At 44.4% G+C, this 19,568-nt stretch overlaps 1 protein-coding gene across 1 annotated transcript; it reads left to right on the forward strand.

Moving 5' to 3' along the window:
- Window positions 1-16,116: 16,116 nt before the first annotated feature.
- Window positions 16,117-18,310, forward strand: PCBD1 (pterin-4 alpha-carbinolamine dehydratase/dimerization cofactor of hepatocyte nuclear factor 1 alpha). Its single transcript, XM_006888971.1, has 3 exons — window positions 16,117-16,243; window positions 16,787-16,867; window positions 18,131-18,310. Exons 2-3 carry the CDS (start codon window positions 16,799-16,801, stop codon window positions 18,227-18,229), a joined length of 168 nt encoding a protein of 55 aa, XP_006889033.1. The 5' UTR covers window positions 16,117-16,243; window positions 16,787-16,798; the 3' UTR covers window positions 18,230-18,310.
- Window positions 18,311-19,568: the final 1,258 nt, after the last annotated feature.

Consider the following 19,568-nt stretch of genomic DNA (forward strand, 5'->3'; position numbering starts at 1 on the left):
AGTTTGCTTACAGCTAACTTCTGTGAAAAAGAGCTTCAAACATAAGATTTCCTTTTGTGACTGAGATATTTCACTCACCATAATGTCTTCCAGGCTTAGTAATATTGTGTAATGTTTTACAAGTTCATTGCTTTACAGGGCCCCATAATATTCTATTGTGTGAATGTATTACAGCTTTTATATCCATTTGTTGATGGGCCCTTGTGTTGCTTCCATCTCTTTGATATTGTGAAAAACGCAGTAATAAACATGATGTGCATATGTCTGTTTCAGTCTTGGCTCTAGTTTCTTTAGGGATATTCCCAGTAGTAGAATTTTTGGGTCAAATACTGCATAACACTGCTGTTGTAAAAAAGGACTGACATTAGAGGGGCCGTGGGGAGAATAGGAAAAGAGTGGCTAGATAATGAACACTGTATTTGAACAGATGAGAGGGGAAATATCTGAAAGGAATGCATGATTAGACATTGTATGGATGACAACAGTCTGGAACAAGAGGTGCCTTGCAAAGTGGATTGAGGGAGGGAGATGGAGAAAATGTGTAACAATGAATAAGAGAACCCAACCTTTCTGTAAACTTTCTTTAAAATCACAATTAAAAAAACCCACAACACCCAATAACAATAAACAACCAAAAATGTTGTTGTTGTTTTATTATTATGTGCCATTGAGTCGCTTGCAACTCATAGCGACCCTATGTACAACAGCCCTAAACTCTGCTCTGTCCTGTGCCAATCTCATTGTCTCTGACACACCCATCCCGATTACCCCAGTCACTGAATCAATCCACCTCCCAGAGGGCCTTTCCCTCCTGCGCTGTCCTCCACCCTCCCAAGCATGATGTTCTTCTCCAAGGACCGGTCCCTCCTTACAACATGACCAAAGTATGTTAGACGGAGCCTCAGAATCCTTGCCTACAAGGAGCAGTCCGGTTTAACTCTCTCTAGGATGAATCTGTTTGTTTTCCTAGCAGTCCATGGTACCCTAAACACTCTTCTCCAGCACCACAGCTTAAAGGCATCAATTCTCCTTCCATCCTCCTTAGTCATTGTCCAGCTCTCTGATGCATAACAAGTGATTACAAAGACCATGGCCTGTATCAGACGCACCTTAGTCTCCAGAGAGACACCATTGCTCTTCAGAACTTTGGAAAGGTCCCTAACAGCAGACTTACCCATGGCAATACGCCTTTTAATTTCCTGGCTACTGGTGCCAAGAGTGTTGACTGTGGAGCCAAGCAAACTAAAGCTGTGAACACTCTCAATCTCTTCACCATCCATCCTGATGCTGCCAATTGGTCCAGTGGTGAGAATCTTCCTAAAATAATTATGGTAGAAGGTGTCAGATTCTTTTGTCTAACCTCAAATATCACATGGCAACACTTGTACCATATTTGATCGGTTACATAGGGCAGTCTAGATCCAACAAAGGGGAGGACTGGTACTCAGGGCATTAGGATGGTCAATTCTCATCAGACAGCCATTTTTGAAGACAAGCTAACAGACCACCTCCCACCCTTCCACTACATACAAAAAGAAGATATCTTTAATACCATCCATGAAGAATGCAAAAGGTCATTGCAAAGGCAGAAGAGGAAGAAAAGACCAAGGTGGATATCAGAAGAGACTCTCACTATTGCACTTGAACACCAAGAAGCCAAAGCAAAAGGAAGAAATCAAGAAATTAAGGAGCTGAACAGAAAATTTCAAAGGGCAGTGTGGGAAGACAAAGTAAAGTATTATATTGAAATGTGCAAAGAGCTGGAATAAGAAAATAAAAAGGGCCAAACTTGCTCAGCATTTTGCTCTAAGCTGAAGGAATGAAAGAACAAATTCAAGCTTTGAGTTGCAATATTTAAGGATGCTTTAGGTAGAATAGTAAACGATCCAAGAAGCATTACAAGAAGATGGAAGGAGTACACAGAGTCACTGTGCCAAAAGGTGTTGGCTGACAAAGAAGAATTTAATGAAACAACATATAAGCAAGAGCCTGTGGTGATGAAGGGAGAAGATAAAGCTGCTTTGAAAGAATTGTCAAAAAAACAAGGTTTCAGGAATTGATGGCATATTTCACAACAAACAGATGCTGCCCTGAATGTGCTCACCAAGTTGTGCCAAGAAATCAGGAGGACAATCACCTAGCTAACTGGATGGAAGAGATCATATCTGTTCCCATTCCAAAGAAAGGCGACCCAACAGAGTGCTGCAATTATCGAACAATATCATTAATATCACATGCAAGCAAGATTCTGCTGAAGATTACCCAAAAACAACTGGAACAACATATCAACAGAGAATGACCAGATGTGCAGGCTGGGTTTAGAAGAGGCCATGGTACTAGAGATATTAGAGCTAATGTTAGATAGTTCTTGGCCGAAAGCAGAGAGTACCAGAGAAACGTCTATCTGTGTTTCATTGACAATGCAAAGGCATTTGACTATATGGATCACAACAAACTGAGAAGAGTGTGAATCTCAGAACATTGGATTGTGCTTATGTGAAACCTATACTTGGAGTAGGAGGCAGTCATCAGAACAGAGCAAGGAAACATTGTATGGTTCAAAATTGGGAAGAGTGTATGCCAGGAATGTGTCCTATATCCTATACCTTTTCAATCTATATGTGAAACAGATCATCTGAGAGGCTGGGGCTCTATGAAGAGGAATGTGACATCAGGATTAGAAGACTCATCAACAATCTGCTTTCTGCCGATAACATAACCCTGCTTGCTGAAACTGAGGAGGACCTGAAGCTCCTGCCGCAGAAGGTTAAGAACTGCAATCTTGGGAGCTCTGGTGGCCTAGTGGAAAGAAGCTATACTGCAATCCCAGAGTTACACGGTTCAAATCCACCAGATGCTCTGCCAGAGAAGGAGGGACAATTTCCTCCTGTACCAGTCAGATCTGATTTGATGGTACACGCACAAAAAATAATAAAATAAATAAAATAAAATAAAAACTGCCGTCTTCAATATGGATTGAAGCTCAACATCAAGAAAACAAAGCTTCTCACCACTGGGCTGATTTACAGCATTATGATAGAAGGTGAAGAGATTGAGATTGCTAACAGTTTTAGTTTGCTTGGCTCCACAATCAATACTCTTGGAACCAGCAGCCAGGAAATCAAAAGATGAACTGGGAAATCTGCTGTCAGGGACCTCGCCAGAGTAGTGAAGAGCAATTACATCAGTTTGAAGACTAAGGTGCACCTCATACAGGTCATAGTCTTCACAATTATTTGCTATGCATCAGAAAGCTGGACAATGGGTAGGGATGATAGAAGGAGAATTGATGTCTTTGAGCTGTGGTGCTGGAGAAGAGTGTTGACTATATCATGGACTGCTAGGAGAACAAACAGGTTCATCCTAGAAAGGGTAAAACCAGGCTGCTCCTTGGAGGTAAGGATTCTGAGGCTTCGTCTGACATACTTTGGGCATGTTGCAAGGAGGGACCAGTTCTAAGCGACATCATGCTTGGAAGGGTGGAGGGACAGCAAAAGAGAGAGGGAAACCATTGATGAGATGGATTGATTCAGTGGTTGAGTAATGAGGTTAAGTGTGTCAGAGACAATAATATTGTTGGCACAGGATAGAGCAGGTTTCAGGACTATTGTACATAGGGTCGCTACAAGTCCCAAGTGACTTGATGGCACCTAACAACAACACCAAGGTCTTAAATTAGGTCCCTTCTTGTTACGTGTCATTGAGTTGGAGTCCAATAATAGCTGACCCTCCAGCAGATTTTCAGAGGCAGTTAATTGCAGGAGAGGAGATTGTCCATATTTCTCCCATGGAGCAGCTAGTGGATCTGAACTGTGTACCTTTGGGTTGCTAGCACATCTCACCTCTAGGCCACCTAGATAGTGCAAATAATTTGCATTTGATTACTAACCTAAAGGTTAGTGGTTCAAACTCACTCAGCAATACTGTCGAAGAAAAGTATCAGCCATCTGCTTCATTTAAGTCTAAAGCCAAGAAAACTCTACAGAGAAATTCTGCTGTGTGACACCCAGGGGGTTGCTATGTCTCAGAATCAACATGATGGCAACCAACGAGAATAGTTGTTAAATTTATCTAGTTATGAAGTTAAGAGAAGAAAAGGCAGAATATATTTTTGGAAGGAAGCAAGGAAGGGTTTATTAAATAAAGTTTAAAAAGCACAAAATCTTTTGCAGAACCCTTTTTTAAAAAAAATAATGTACACTCTGATTTATACAATTTTCCATTTATGTTGTGTTTCTTACAATCATTCCTATGTGTTGTATTTTATCTCATTAATTACTTGTGATCTATGCCTATCATTACCCCATCTTTTCAAGTCCCCATTAGATCTTTCCTATGCCTTTACATCCCCCCATCTGCCCACTCACCTGTGCCATCCTAGTAAATCCCCCTTCCCCGTTTCCTGTTCTTCTCCCCTCCCCCTTCCCCTTCTGGACATTGGTATACATCTCACTAGTTAAGCAGCATGTGCCCAATGGGGCAATCTGGAAGACAGGAAGGAGTGGAGCAGAAGGGTTCATGGGAATGAGAAACACAGGAGTGAAGTAAGCAGTGTGTGATTATATTCTTTGTCTTTTTTAAGTAATGTTATAAAACAAAAGGTGTGTAAATGGTTGAGTGGAAAACATATTTGCTTCATAAACTTTCACTCAAATTACAATTAAAAATATTTTTTTTTCATTCTTAAAAAAAACAAAAAACCTCAAACACATCAGAAAATTGTAAGGCAGAGGTAAAAAGATGAATTATACCAAAATAGGAGATTTCTTTCAATGAAGGAAACTATAGAGAAGTTAGCATACAGATGGTAGGATTGAGGAGACATTCTCATATCTAAAATTGACAGACAATTAATGTCTCAATATAGACTCCCACAAACCAACTAAGATGAAGAAAAATAGCATTCTGCATCTGGAAAAACTGGCAAGGATATTAAAAAGCAATTTACAAACAGTAAGCTTCAAATTCTACCAAGCTTATGAAGAGGTACTAAAAAATCATTAGTAATCAGAATGAGGCAAATTAAAGCATCGAGCTATCATTTTATAACTATTTCGCTTGGAAAACAAGACAATGTTAGCTAATGCCAAGTGGGAGTATGTTTCCATGAAGAATGTAGGGAAATGGGAGCTCTCACACTGTAGGTGAGAAGAGGGCCACTTTCACCATCTGGAGAGCATATGGAACTGTTCTGGAATACATATGCTCATAAAGGGAATTGCTGGATTCCTGGGGTATGCATATATCCAAGTTGCCTAAGGAGGAACACCCTGACAGGACAAAGAGCTATTAAAAGAGACCATAGAGTATCATTCTTTGCTGTTTGGCTTTTCATATGTGTATATGCATCCAAGGGCTTGTGGGATGGGATGATGGTGGTTATGATAGTGTCAGAGCGATGGAAGCAAGGGGGAGTGTCCATCTGTGGCAGAACAACACACTTCAGTGACTTCTTACACGGGAATACTACACAGCTATTAGAAGCCACATTAAGTATGCATGTAACAGCATGGATGGATCTTAATTTCCCATTAAGTATTCTCTTTTGAAAGAAACAGAAAGAGATCTGTAATACAAAACCACTTCAAATCTAAAATATCCTCATTGCTGACTAGTCAGAACTGACTCATTGATGACCTTGCATCAGGTTTCTGAGGCCCTAAGTCACACGGGAGGAAACTGTCCATCTTTCTCGGCTCGCGGGTTCTAACTACCAGAGATGGGCTGCCATTGGGTTACCAGCACAACTCCTCATGGACTACGTCACCAGAGCTCTCTCCAATAATATTACATAGATTAAAATACATATAAATGAAACAAAATGCACACAACAACCCCTCCACAAATTAGAAAGCTTTATGGTGGTGTAAGGAGAAGAAAAGTGGTGTATGGAGATGAAATGTTAGGAGTACAAAATTGTTAAAATCTGAAAGGATTAGATTACCTGGCTTCAAAACATCAAAAAGCTACAATAAGCAAGACAGTGTGATATTGACATCAAAATAGACAAATAGGTCAGAAGAATAGAACACAGAACCCAGAAAGAAATTTTATAGGTTGGCACCACTGGGGCAGTGGGCAACCTCTGTAAATGGAGAAAGGAGTGAAGTTGGCAATCATTTCAATACTCTTCTCCAACACCACAACTCAGGGCATCAATTCCTGTCATCCTTTTTCATCATCCAGCTCTCAGATATATAGGAAGTGATTGAAAAGACCATGGCCTGTCAACGTACTGTTCTAGGCATTTTTGGATGCTCTTCAGCAATATTTTGCTTGCATATAATATTAATGATATTGTTCAATAATTCTCACATCTTTTCTTGGGAATGGTAACAAATATAGATCTCTTCTAAATTTCTTGGCATAAACTGGTGAGCGTGGATGAGTGCATCTGTAACGGTGCATCTGTTTATCATCAGCTCCTGGGCCTGTATTCTTTCGCCAATGCCTTCAAGTGCAGATTGAATTTCTTCCTTCCTCACCATCAGTTCTTGATTGTATGATACTTCCTGAAATATCTCAGTGTCTGTCAATGCTTTTCATACAGTCATTCTGTATACTCCCTTTATCTTCTTTTAAAACTTCCTGGATCATTCGAGATTTTGCCCATAGCATCTCTTGTTGTGTACCTTCAAGTTGGAACTGACTCATAGCTGACCCTCCAGCAGGTTTTCAGAGGCAGTTAATAACACAGGAAGAGATTGCTCATTCTTCCTCCATGGAACTGCTGGTGGATTAGAGCAGCATGCCTCTGGGATTGTAGCGCGACTTCTTACCACTTAGGCTACAGGAGCTCCCTATTGTGTTCCATGGAGTCAGAACTGATTCATAGTTGACCCTCCCGTGGGTTTTCAGAGGCAGTGAATCACACAGGTGGAGATTGTCTATCCTTCCCCTGAGGAGCTGCTGGTGGATTTGAACCACGTGCCTTCGGGATTGCAGTATAGCTTCTCACCACTAGGCCACCAGAGCACCCCATAGCATCTCGAAGTATTGCTTTCAGCTTGAGGAATGCTGAGGGAGTTCTTCCCTTTTTATTCTCCAGTTCCAGCCCTCTGCACTTTCCACATAATGCTTTGCTTTGTCTTCTTGAGCTGCCTTTTGAAATCTTCTGTTTAGCTCTTTTACTTCTACTTCAGCATTACTTCCCTTTGTTTTGGCTTCTTGATACTGTAGTGCAATTTTCAGTGTCTCTTTTTGGTTTTGCTGGGTTTTTTTTTTCTCCCCCTCCTCTGTCTTTGTAATGACCTCTGCTCTAGTCATGGATGATATCCTTGATGTAATCCCTCAACTCATGTGGTCATCGATCCTCGGTGCTTTGGTATTCAATGCCTCACACAATTCCTAAGACGGTTTTTAAATCCAGGTGGGATAGACTCATGATCATGATACAATTGTTGTTGTTAGGTGCCATCAAGTCAAGCATGACTCATAGTGACAATATGACCAGCAGACCAGGACACCATCCTATTCTGTGTCATCTTCATCATCTCTGATATACTTGAGCCCATTGCTGCAGTCTCCTTGTCAACTCATCCCTTTTTCTTAAATAAAATTTTTATTTTATAATGGTTTGTTTTTCACACTGCATCTTTTCCATTTCCTTAACCTTTCCCTCTACCTGTCAAATTGTGTGACCCTACGACCACCCTCTGCACCCCATCCTCACCCCTTTGTTCCTATCCTCTATCTCTTGGATCCTCACCCATGTTTTACTAGTTATCTTTCTATTTCTACAATAATGGTCTTATACAGTATTTGCCTTTATGAGACCAAGTTAGTTCACCCAGCGTAATGCTCTCCAGTCCCTCCCTAGTTAAGCAGTGATTTTCAAAGCCATTGCACCAGCATGCTGTGTAGTATTCCATCATGTGAATGTACCATAATTTCTCAATCTATTTGACTGTGGTTGGACATTTGGGCGGTTTCCATGTTCTTGCGATGGCAAATAACAAATAACACTGATATGAACATTGCTATGTAAATCTCCATTTGTGTCTCAGTTCTAATTTTCTCAGGGTATATTCCACAGTGGAATAGCTGGGTTATATGGAATTTCTATACTTTCTGAGGAAATGCCAAAACTATCTTCCAGAGTGGTTGTACCGTTTTACAGTCCCACCAAGAGTATACATTTACTACTTGCTGTCCTGTTCAACTTTGCCATTGCTTCTGGGGTGAGATGATGGTTTTGATTTGCATCTCCCTTATTGCCAGTGATTTTGAACATTTCTCCATGTGTTTGTTGGTCATTGGAATATCTTCATCTGTGAAAAGTCTTCCCATGTCTTTTGCCCATTTTGCAATTGGGTTATTAGTCTTTTTCTTGTGGAGACCCAGGAATATTCTGTAAATTTTTTATATGACACCCTTGTCTGAAATGATATTGCCAAGTGTTATTTCCCAGTCAGTAAGTTTTCTTTTTACTCTGTTGGGAAATGTTTTTGATGTGTGCAGGGATTTAATCTTTAGAAGGTCCCATTCATCAATTTTATCCTCTCCAGACTATGCATTTCTGGCTGTAATTGTCAGCCTTTTTATACCAGCAGCTGGCTTCTAAGCTTGGTCCAACCTTGTCTCTTGTGATCTTTATGATTTTTGGCTTCCCAGGTCTCTGATCCACCTCGAGTTGATTTTTGTGTATGGTGAGAGATGTGCATCCTGCTTCAGCTTTCTGCAGGAAGCAGTCCAGTTTTGCCAGTACCATTTGTTGAAGATGTTGTCATTTCCTCATTCGATAGGTTTTGTTTCCTTGTTAAATACCAGTTGACTATAAATAGATGGATTAATTTCTAGGTTCTCAATTCTATTCCATTGGTCTGTGTGCCTGTCATTGTATCAGTAGCATACTATTTTGGTTATTACTAAAACCAAAGTATTTGGTTATAGCTGTATAGTAGATTTTGAGGTCAGGGAGTGCTATGCCTTCCACTTCATTCTTGTTTTTCAGAAATGCTTTTTCTTTCTTGAGGTCTCTTTCTTCTCCAAATAAACTTTTCAATTGCCTTTTCTGTCTCTTTGAAAAATGAATTTGATATTTATGTTGGGATTGTGTTACACAGGTAGATTGCTTTTGATAAGATTGCCATTTTTAGTATAGTGAGTCTTCCTATCTATGAACAGGGAGCATTTTTCCTTTTTTTTTTCAGGTCTTTTATTATGTCTTGAAGAAATGTCCCGTAGTTTTCTTGATAAAGGTCTTTTGTGTCCCTATTTAGGTTTATTCCTAAGTTTCTCAATTTGTGGTTGGCTATTGTAAATGGTATTGCTTTCTTAGTTTCCTTATCTGTGTTTTCTTTGTTACTGAAGAAGAATCCCACTGACTTTTGTATATTGATCCTATTCTATTAAATTGGTCTACTAGCACTGACAGTTTTTTTGTTGAGAACTTGAGGTTTTCTGTGTACACTATCATGTCATCTGCATATAATGACAGTTTAAACACCTCTTTGCCAATCTGGATGCCTTTTATTTCCTTCTTTTGTCATATTGCCATAGAAAACACTTCTAATACTATATTGAATAGAAGTGATGATTAATGGCATCCTTGTTTGATCCCTTTTGCAAGGAAAAGCTATTAGTCTTTCTCCATTGAGAATGATATTGGCTCTTGGTTTTGTATTTATAGTTTCCACTGTGTTGAGGAAATTCCCTTCTGGCCCTTGTCAATTCATCTTGATAGATGTCTTTCTCTCTTTTGCTGATCCTCCACCCTTCCAAGTATGATGTCCTTTTCCAAGGAATAGCCCTCCTAGCAACCAACATATCCATAGCACGAAAGATGAATCTTTGTTATCCAGGCCTCGAAGGAGCACTCTGGCTGCACCTTTTCCAAGATATATCTGTTCATTCTTCTGGCCATCCATGGGATGATCAGTGCTCTTCTCCAACACCACAACTCAAAGACATCAATCCTTCTTCTGTCATCCTTATTCATCATCCAGTTCTCAGATGCACAGCAAGTAACTGAAAAGACCATGGCCTGAATCAGGCACACCTTAGTCTTCAAAATGACATCACTGCTCTTCAATATTTTGGAGAGAATAGGAATAGGTACATATAAAGATAGTTGTTGTTGGTGGTGGGTGCCAACTAGTCAACTACGAATCACAGTGTCTCCATGAACAATGGTTCTGAACTTTGCCCTCTCCTGAGCCATCCTCATCATTGCTGATAGACTTGGGCCCATTGTTACTGCCATTGGTCAATCCACCTCATTGAGGGTCTTCCTTTTTCCTCTGACCCTTTACCTTTCTAAGCATGATGTCCTTCTCCAATGATCCTGACTCTCCTGACAACATACTCAAAATATGTGAGATGAAGCTTCGCCGTCCTTGCTTCCAAGGAGTACCCTGGCTGTACTATCTTCAAGACATTTTTATTTGTTTTCTTAGTAGTCTACGAGCTATTCAGTACTATATTCCATCACCACAGTTCAAAGGTATCTATTCTTCTTCTGTCATCCTTATTCATTTTCCAACTTGCAGATGCATACAAGTAATTGAAAAGATTGTGACTTGAATCAGATACACCTTAGTCTTTAAACTGACATCATTGTTCCTTAACACTCAGAGAGGTCCTTGACAGCAGATTTACCAAATGCAATACGTATTATATATACTGGTTCCCTGAGTGGTGCAAATGGCTACACTTTCTACTAACTGTCCTAATTGCAGTGCACAGGAAGACTTTCTTAAGGTCACAGTCATTGGAAGCCCAAGTGTCCTCTGACTCACAGGGGTGGGGTGGGGGGTGTTTTTCTTGAGTCTAAGTGACACAATAGAGTAGTGAGATTTACAACACATGGATGAATCTCAAAACAGTTAAACTGAGTTCAAGAAACTGGACCAAAAGAGAGGAAATTATACACTATATTAATTCATTTACATACAATTATAGAAAGCTTAAGCTAATCTATCATGATAGAAAGCAGATCAGTGGATGTAGGTGAGGTAGATGTGTGTGTGTGTGTCTGCACCCACTAGAAATGCGCAGGAGGGAACTTTCTGACTTGATGGCTATACATGTCATTCGGTGATGATATTAATTTGGCAGGGGCATACATACATGAGAATTTAAATATGCACCATTTGTTGTATTGCACGATATTGCAAAGAGTTAAGTGGCAGAGCATTGTTCAGATTCTGAAGCTTGCATCTGGAGCACGGACACAACTTGCTGCTGAAAGTAAGGAGGACTTGCTGCAGAAGATCAAAGACTTTAACCTTTAATATAGATTGCATCTTAATGTCAAGAAAACAAAAATTTTCACTACTGGACCAGTAGGTAGCATCATGATGTTATTGTTGTTAAGTGCCGTTGAGTCATAGGTAACTCACATCTATCCTATGAATGAAAGGCCTGGACATTTGTATAACTTTCATCCTTTCTCCAGGTTCATAGGGTTTCCAGAGGCAAGCAACTTCGGAAGTGGATGCCACTCCTGCTTCCAAATTTGTTTTAGTCAGGGAGCTCCACCACGGGTAACCAGTAACACATTTGACACATCAGTGTCACAGTGTTCAGCTTCACAGCAACTACAAGCTACCTCTGTACTGCAAGTGGACAGATCAGGATTATACCACCTAGAAGAACGCTTCACCAAAAACAAGTAAAAACAGGCCCGAGGGCTGCAGATTTGAGCAGGCTCCACTCTTACTTACCCTTAGTCTAAGGCTCAGGGCCGTCCATCCACTTTTGAAGGGCAAATAGAACAGTAACATACAATAAAAAGGACCCGAGAAACTTCCCTTGCCTGACTGCCAGCAAGACAAGCCGCCATTGAGATGCCAGCCATCCTGCCAGTTGGCCGACTTTCAGTGTGGAGGGAGACTCTAGTCCCCAAGCCTCCTGAAGGATTTTAAGCTACAGCCTTGAGCAGGCCACACCCTTACTTAGCTTTAGTCTGAGGCTCAGGGCCTCCCACCCACTTTTGAAGGGCAAAAAGACTGAAACTGGCAACGAATTCATCCCCACAATCAACACTTGTGGTGCCAGAAGCCAGGACATCAGAAGACATATTGCACAGAAAGTCTGCAATCAGGAACCTCTCCAGGTTATTGGGAAGCAGTGATGTTAGTTTGAGGACTAAGATGCGCCTAATTCAGGCCACTGTCTTTTCACTCACTTGCTAGGCATCTGAAAGCTGGACAAATGAGTTGTGGAGTTGGAGAAGAGTGCTGAATATCGCGTGAATTGCCTAAAGAACTGACAGCTATGTCTTGGAGAAGGTGCAGCCAGAGTGCTTCTTGGAAACAAAAATGATAACCTTTCTTTCACATACTTTGGGCATGTTGCTAGGAGAGTTACTCCTTGGAGAAACCGTACTTGGAACCATAGAGAGTCAGTGGAAGAGAGGATGACCACAGTGGGCTCAAGTGTGTCCGAAATGATGAGGCTGGCACAGGCTAGGGTAGGGCTCAGATCTGTTGTTCATATGATCGTTATGAGTCCTACTCCACGTGACGGCACTAACAACAAACAGCACAAACAACGCACCTCCTAAAATTCCCTGGGATTACTGCGCACTGATCCTCCAGCAGCTTTCCAGAGGCTGTAAATCGCACAAAAGAGATTGCTTCCCTTTCTCCTGCGGAGCTGCTGGTGGATTCGAACCCCTAGACAAGCGCCAGCTTTGGGCCAGCAGTGCAAGTCTCTAAGAACGAGGCCAGCAGAGGGCTGCAGGACAGCAGCCAGCGAGAGCGTGCGCGCGGCCTCAGGGTTAATCATTACCGGGCGGAGGCCGGGGCGGGCCCGGGGGCGGCCCACCGAGCTCCGCCCGCTCGCCCGCCCTGTGCGCGGGCCTGGCACACCCGCCGGCCACCTGCTGCTCGCCGCTGCCCCGCACGGACATGGTGAGGGCGCGCCAGGCGGGCGGCCGGGGCTCGGAGGGTGGCCGGCGGCATCCCAGCTCCGAGGGTGGGAATTTCCGGGGCCCCTCCGGGAGCGGGCTGACCGGTGCGCTCTGCACCTGGAAGGGGGTGGTGTCCGCATTTCCGGGGCCTCAGAGCCGCTGCCTGGAGCTCAGGCCCTGCACCCCAGCCCCGGTGTGTGTGTGTGTGTGTGTGTGTGTGTGTGTGTGTGTGTGTGTCTGCACCCAGCCCCGGTGTGTGTGTGTGTGTGTGTGTGTGTGTCTGCACCCAGCCCCGGGGTGTGTGTGTGTGTGTGTGTGTGTGTCTGCACCCAGCCCCGGGGTGTGTGTGTGTGTGTAGGAGGGGAAGCTGAGGCTCGCTGAGGGGCCTGCAGGGAGGGCCGCGTGACTGCCAGTGGGACGTGTGTGTGTGTGTGTGTAGGAGGGGAAGCTGAGGCTCGCTGAGGGGCCTGCAGGGAGGGCCGCGTGACTGCCAGTGGGACCCCAGGCCTGGCCTTGACTTCCAGGCTCAGCTCCAGGGCGCCACCGTGCTGGAGGATCAGAGGACGAGCGGTCAGGTGTCCCCGTTTGTGGCATGGTTCTGCTGTGTATTCTGTGTATGCCTGGCTATGCCTGTGTCTGCCCCTCCCTTTGCACTGCTGACCTCACCAGGGCGCTTTGTTTGTCTGGGATGAAGCCCTCTGTGCACCAGAAAATGGGCCTCCTGGCGCTGTTTCAGGTCTGGGCCCTGCGGTGGGCACGACAGCTTGGCATTCTGTATTCCTGTGTGAGCTGTGCACCCTGGGTGTCCGTGGTTTTGTGTGAACATCTCTGCCCTCATCAGGCAGGTGACGGAGCCCAAGGGCAGTGAGGCAGCATTACTCAGTATGGTCCACTCGAGCCCACACATATTAAGGGCAGCCAGGACTGCTGTGACAGCCTTGCGAGCCTTTCTGAGATGGAAGCGTGGGGCGGGGGGCGGGGGGCCAGGCTGACTGCGAGGTGCTGAGAGGCCTCGACTCACAGGGGGCGGGCAGTCACACACGCCCACTGAGGCAGGAGACAGAGTCCAGGCTTGACCAAGCTTTGCAGAGCAAACAAGGCCCCTTCCCCCTCACTGACCCTTACTGGCTGTAGGCTTTGGGAGGTTCCAGAAGATTCTGAAAAGAATGGGGCCTTCCCCGGAGCTATCAATATCCTCCGCCCCCGCTGACGCCAAGCGCCAACAGAGGATCTGGATGCTTGAGGCTGACTTCCTGCCCTGTGGTTGCCTGGATACATGGACCAGGCTTATTAGCACTGATAAGAGCAAGCTCTGGAATAGGATGGGGTTGTGTGAGTGAGGCAGAGTGACGTCTGTGGTGAGGGGCCCAAAGGAAGGGACAACAGCTGTCAGGAGAGAGGACCAGAGTGATTTATCAGAACCCTCCAGGACCACCCAAACCCACTGGCTTAACCCAAGGAACTGCTCAGTAAATGGAAAATTGTAGTCTGTCAAATTGTCCTGGGCTCCTTGTGCTGCCCTGTGAAATATGAGGTTTTTGTCCTTATTTTCCATTCATCCAAGAGGGGCAAAGTGCCAAGTGGCTGATAAATGGCAGAACTCAACCAGCCCTGTGTATTTCACCCGGGTTCACACCCAGACCCCTTTACATTCTCCCCCAGAGCGAGTGAATTCACCTTCAGGTTAGTACCTCATTCATTTCTGTCTGTAGGATGTTCATCTCTGGATTTTGAATTCTGAGATCCCTTACGCTTCGAGACCCAGATCTTTTTAGACAACTGACCTCTGCTTCCAGTGTTCTCTGAGGGGTCCACTCTTGTACTGAAAGTGCCAGATTGAGCCTCCTGAGGCCATTTCTTCCCTCACCCCCATGTAGATGGGGCACAGGCTGTGTTGACTGCATTGGTCAAGTTACTTCCAGTTCTGACTCTGAGCTCAATTGCCTGGGCTTCAGGGGCTGCCAGAATAGAAACGGAAAGGGGGGCTGGGGTTTGAAATATCTGAGAAAGGCACAGCAGGTTGGGACCATGAACGGCATGATGAGAGTGACCTTAGTGTCAGTGGTTGTCAGCTGCAGTGGGCTCAGGATCACCTGGGAAACTTTTTGGGATGCAACATGCCCAGAGTGTCAGACGAAGCGCCAGAATCTTTGCTTCCAGGGAGCAGCCTCATCTCACTCTCTCTAGGACAAACCTGTTTGTTCTCCTAGCAGTCCATGGTATATTCAATACTCTTCTCCAGCACCACAGCTCAAAGGCTTCAATTCTCCTTCTATCCTCCCTAGTTATTGTCCAACTCTCTTACTCATTGCAAAGACCATGACACCTTAGTCTCCAGACTGACATTGTTGCTTTTCAGTACTCCAGACAGGTCCCTGACTTTCTTACTAATGTAACCTAAGTTTAGGTTAAACTCTCTAAACTCTACAAACTCTCTAAACTCTATAAACATACAGAAGTTACATTAGTTTTAGAGCAGAGTTCTGTACAGAAATGATACAGAACAGAGTTCAGGTGTTTTGTGCAAAGCTTACTCTTAGTCGTATTCAACTTGATAACATTTAACCACTGCTAAATGAAACTAGTGCTGTTATATCTGGAGGAACACTCTTCCACTTTGCGCATCACTCTTTGTCAATGTGCTTTATGAAGAAATCTGGGTTGCTGTGATGCTGAACCTTGTACTACAGGGTATCAAATACCATAATGGTTTCCCAGTGTGGACAGTTGGTGGAGCTCCCAGTTGTAAAACAATTTTGGAAGCAGGAGTGGCATCCACTTCCTAAACCACATCTCTGGAAACTCTATGAACTTGGAGAAATGAAGATAGTTATGGAAAGGCATTAATTAGGTCTTTTGTTCATAGAGTCACTATGAGTCATGCTCAACTCGATGGCAATCAACAACAACGACAACAAGAAGTGTAGGTTAGAAGGGGAAGGGAGCCCTCTGTAACACTTTTTGGGAGGCTGAGAGAAGTATTTCTCAGCCAATGACCTTCTGTTGATTTGTATGCACTCTTGAATCTTCTTCCTGAGTGGACTATAAAACCCAAAACTCAAGAACCTATCCGTGAATGAGCCAGGGCCCCACCTCCTGGGCAGGACTCCCAGCTGGAACTCCCAACTCGATTGCATGCGCATTTGCTGCCCTTTGACCATGCCAGTGGAGGCCACATTCCCCTGAAGACCTGAGCCTTTTTGTTTGTCCTGTAAAAAGAAACAGCTGTGAGCCTCTCTTTCTTCCCTTTCCCAGGCTGGCAAAGCGCACAGGCTAAGTGCTGAAGAGAGAGACCAGCTGCTGCCGAACTTGAGAGCTGTGGGTTGGGGTGAGGTGGAAGGCCGTGATGCTATCTTTAAGCAGTTTCATTTCAAAGACTTCAATAGGGTATGGCACCAGGGTGTAACAGAGTTTGGGGACTGGAGTTTTGTGATTGATGGGGGTTGCACTCAATAACTTTCTCCCCTTAAAGTCTTAGTAGCATGACTCAGAGACAGTTCAAAACCAGCTTATTTGGGCACAGTGCCAGTGAGGAAAGAAACCTCCCTAACTTATTTAGAAAGGTTCATCCTTGGGATGTGAGGAGATGGGCCTTGGGCTTTCCCTGTGGTGGAGCTCAGAGGAAGGAGCTGGATAGATTGTAGGGATCTGCCCAGGGGCAGGATATTAGGACACCTTAGTACATGGACAGAGTCACCAAGAGGCAGCCTTTTCTGGTGTCTCCAAGCTTGCTAGTGGTCCTAGTAACAAGACTTCCTTCCTACTGCAGAAAGACCACCTTGAATGATCAGAACTGTGATAGGAAGTCAGAGGGGAAGTGCTGACAGCTTGAGGGGCCTCCCTACAGTAGGTTGGGCTACTAACCCAAGGCTTTAGCCTGCTCCTGTCCTCAGGACACTAACCCAGGTCTCTTCATGCTTCACTCAATAGGCCTTTGGGTTCATGACAAGGGTGGCCCTGCAGGCTGAGAAACTGGACCACCATCCCGAATGGTTTAACGTGTACAACAAGGTGAGTGACAGCCACGCTTAGGAACCTCGAGCACCTCAATCTCAGGGTGACTATCCGTGTACCCTGCCCAATCCGTCTCCTCCTGCTCTCCAGACTGCAACAAAGACCCTCCTCTTTGCCCCTCCTTAAACATATAAGGTCTCACTGTAATTAAAGGAAATGCACTTGAAACACTTATTAGGGACCTGTGGCAAAAATAGACGTCATTGTTGTTGACTGCATTCGAGTTGAGCACGATTCATAGCGACCTTATGAACAAGAGGTCTGAAGCCCTTCTACAACTATCAACATTTATCAAAGTTCATAGTTTCTGGAGGCAAGTTGTTTACTATGTAGATGGCATTCCTGCTTCCAAACCTGTCACAGAACGTTATTGGTTGAGTCGCCTGCAATGTATAGTGATCCTATGTACAGCAGCTCTGAACGCTTCCCTGTTCTGAGCAAGTCTCACTAATTCTGACACACCAACCCCCACTGCCCCAGTCACTCCATCAATCCATCTTATCCAGGGTCTCCCTCTCCTGCGCTGTCCTTTCACCCTTCTGAGCATAATGTCCTTCTTTAAGGACTGACCTCTCCTGGCCACCTGCCCAAAGCGTGTGAGACGGAGCTTCAAAATCCTAGCCTCCAAAGAGAGACTTGGTGTCACTCTCTCCAAGACAGACCTATTTGTTGTCCAAGACCTGTTTGGCAGTCCAAGAAATAGACATTAAGAAGGTAAAACCCAAGGAACAAAACAGACACCCTTATTAATTGCTAGTTCTCCTACCTAGCATCAGTCTTTCTGGGTTATGGAAAAAGGAATAGTAATTCACTTAAGAATGCCCACACAGTGGACAAATTGGATTGTTCACTTACAGAAACCATCTGGTGCCTATGTGCTGACTGTTGATACAAACATTTAGGCTTGGAAGGGACTGTATGCAAACTGATAGTGCTAGCTTTTGGTCTTATTTTAGCTTTTACATTGCTCGTGACCATATCCAGGGAAATGGTGTAGAAGACAGTTTTGTACTGTTGTTAAAGACTTGTCACCTGCTCAATAACTTTTTCTCTCCCCCTGAAGTCTTGGTAGAATGACTCAGATATGGCTGTAAGCACCTGCCTACTAACTAAAAGCTGGCATTTCAAAGCCATGCAGAGGTACTAAGGAGGTGTATATGGTCCACGGGAGAGCAGGGACCAGCTAGTCTCGTGAAAGTCACTGACAGCTGCTCACGTGCCTTGCTCGGGAGTTCCCTTCATGTTTCATTTCATTTTCAGGTCCATATCACCCTGAGCACCCATGAGTGTGCAGGACTTTCCGAGCGGGACATAAACCTGGCCAGTTTCATCGAACAAGTAGCTGTGTCCATGACATAGGCCTGGTCTTTCTTCAAATTCCTCACGGGAGTAGGGTGGCTGAATTGGGAATCCTGGGAGGAAGGTTCTGGAAGAGCCCTTGATCCCAAGGCCCTGCTGTGTCACCACTGCCAGATCCGCCCTCCAGCCTGTTTTAGGGTGAGCCCCTCCATGCCTCGAGTTGCCAGTATAATAATTTGAGTAAGCCCTTCTCTTTCATTTCAACTTCCCAGTAAGCCATCATTTTTTTTCCAAGATGCACCCATTCTGATTCATTCTCCAGGACACTGTGATAGAGGGGGGCGCTAAACAAGACCCTAAAAGTCAATACCAGGACATGCTTTACGCCTCAAATAAAGCTATTATGTTGCTCACTGGGTCTCAGGCTCTAGAACCTTCTTGTCTCAGGTTAATCCAATGAGCCAATGAAAGAGACATTGAAAGCGCTTGCTCTGTGCGAGATGCTGTTCAGAGTTCTGGGGGTGGGGGGAACAGGGTCTGCTAGACCACCTGTCTTTCAATGAGTTCATTATCATCAGGAGGAATAAAGTCAGAAAATGGTGAACTCGTCTACGCAGTTTGAATGAAGTTAATGCTAGATGTCAGGATAAGAAATGAGCTGAGGGAATACAAGGCAGTAATTAATGTCGACAAGGGAGACTTTGATTTGTGCGATGCCACGGAGGCGTGAATAGAATTCTGAAGAGACATATGACTGGGGCGCATCATGAACTGGATAAAGGCAGGAGTACAGTGCACACAGTGAGTCATACACCTTGAAGGCAGGCTTCCTCCTCTCATCAGCTGCGGAGATACCTGCTCCCGATGGCTTCTGTGGTTTCCATGAAGAAAAGGGTGTGAAGCTTGGATGCTTTTCTGTCTTGAAGGCACAGGTTCTGCTTGGGTGCCGACAGGAGATTTGCCTTCAGAGCATGGCGTTGGTGTACAGATCCGTTTCCCAACCACTAACAGTCTTTTCTTAGGTGCCATGGAGTTGATGTTGGCTTACAGTGACTCCATGTCACAGAGAATTGCCAAGGGATATTTTTGATTATAATATTTATGCAAACAGATGACCACACCTTCTCCCATGGAGCCTCTGGCTGGGTTTGAACTGCCAACCTTCAGTTAGTAGCTAGGTGCTTAACCATTTGCACCACTGAGGCTCCATGGTAACAGTCTAAGACAGAACAGTCCCACTGATGAGCCATGGCTGGGATAATGGGGCCTGGGGTAGTGAAACCCTCAGCCCTTGGGATGGCTGGGCTGGGAATACTTATCAGAACTCCAGGGCCCATACCACAGAAACATTATTTCATGGTGCAAAAAAGATTGGAAAGCCTTCCTCCAGGGTTCTTGT

This window comes from Elephantulus edwardii, unplaced genomic scaffold (assembly GCF_000299155.1).
Source record: "Elephantulus edwardii isolate Elephantulus edwardi_28Jun2011 unplaced genomic scaffold, EleEdw1.0 scaffold00074, whole genome shotgun sequence".
Taxonomy (NCBI): Eukaryota; Metazoa; Chordata; class Mammalia; order Macroscelidea; family Macroscelididae; genus Elephantulus; species Elephantulus edwardii.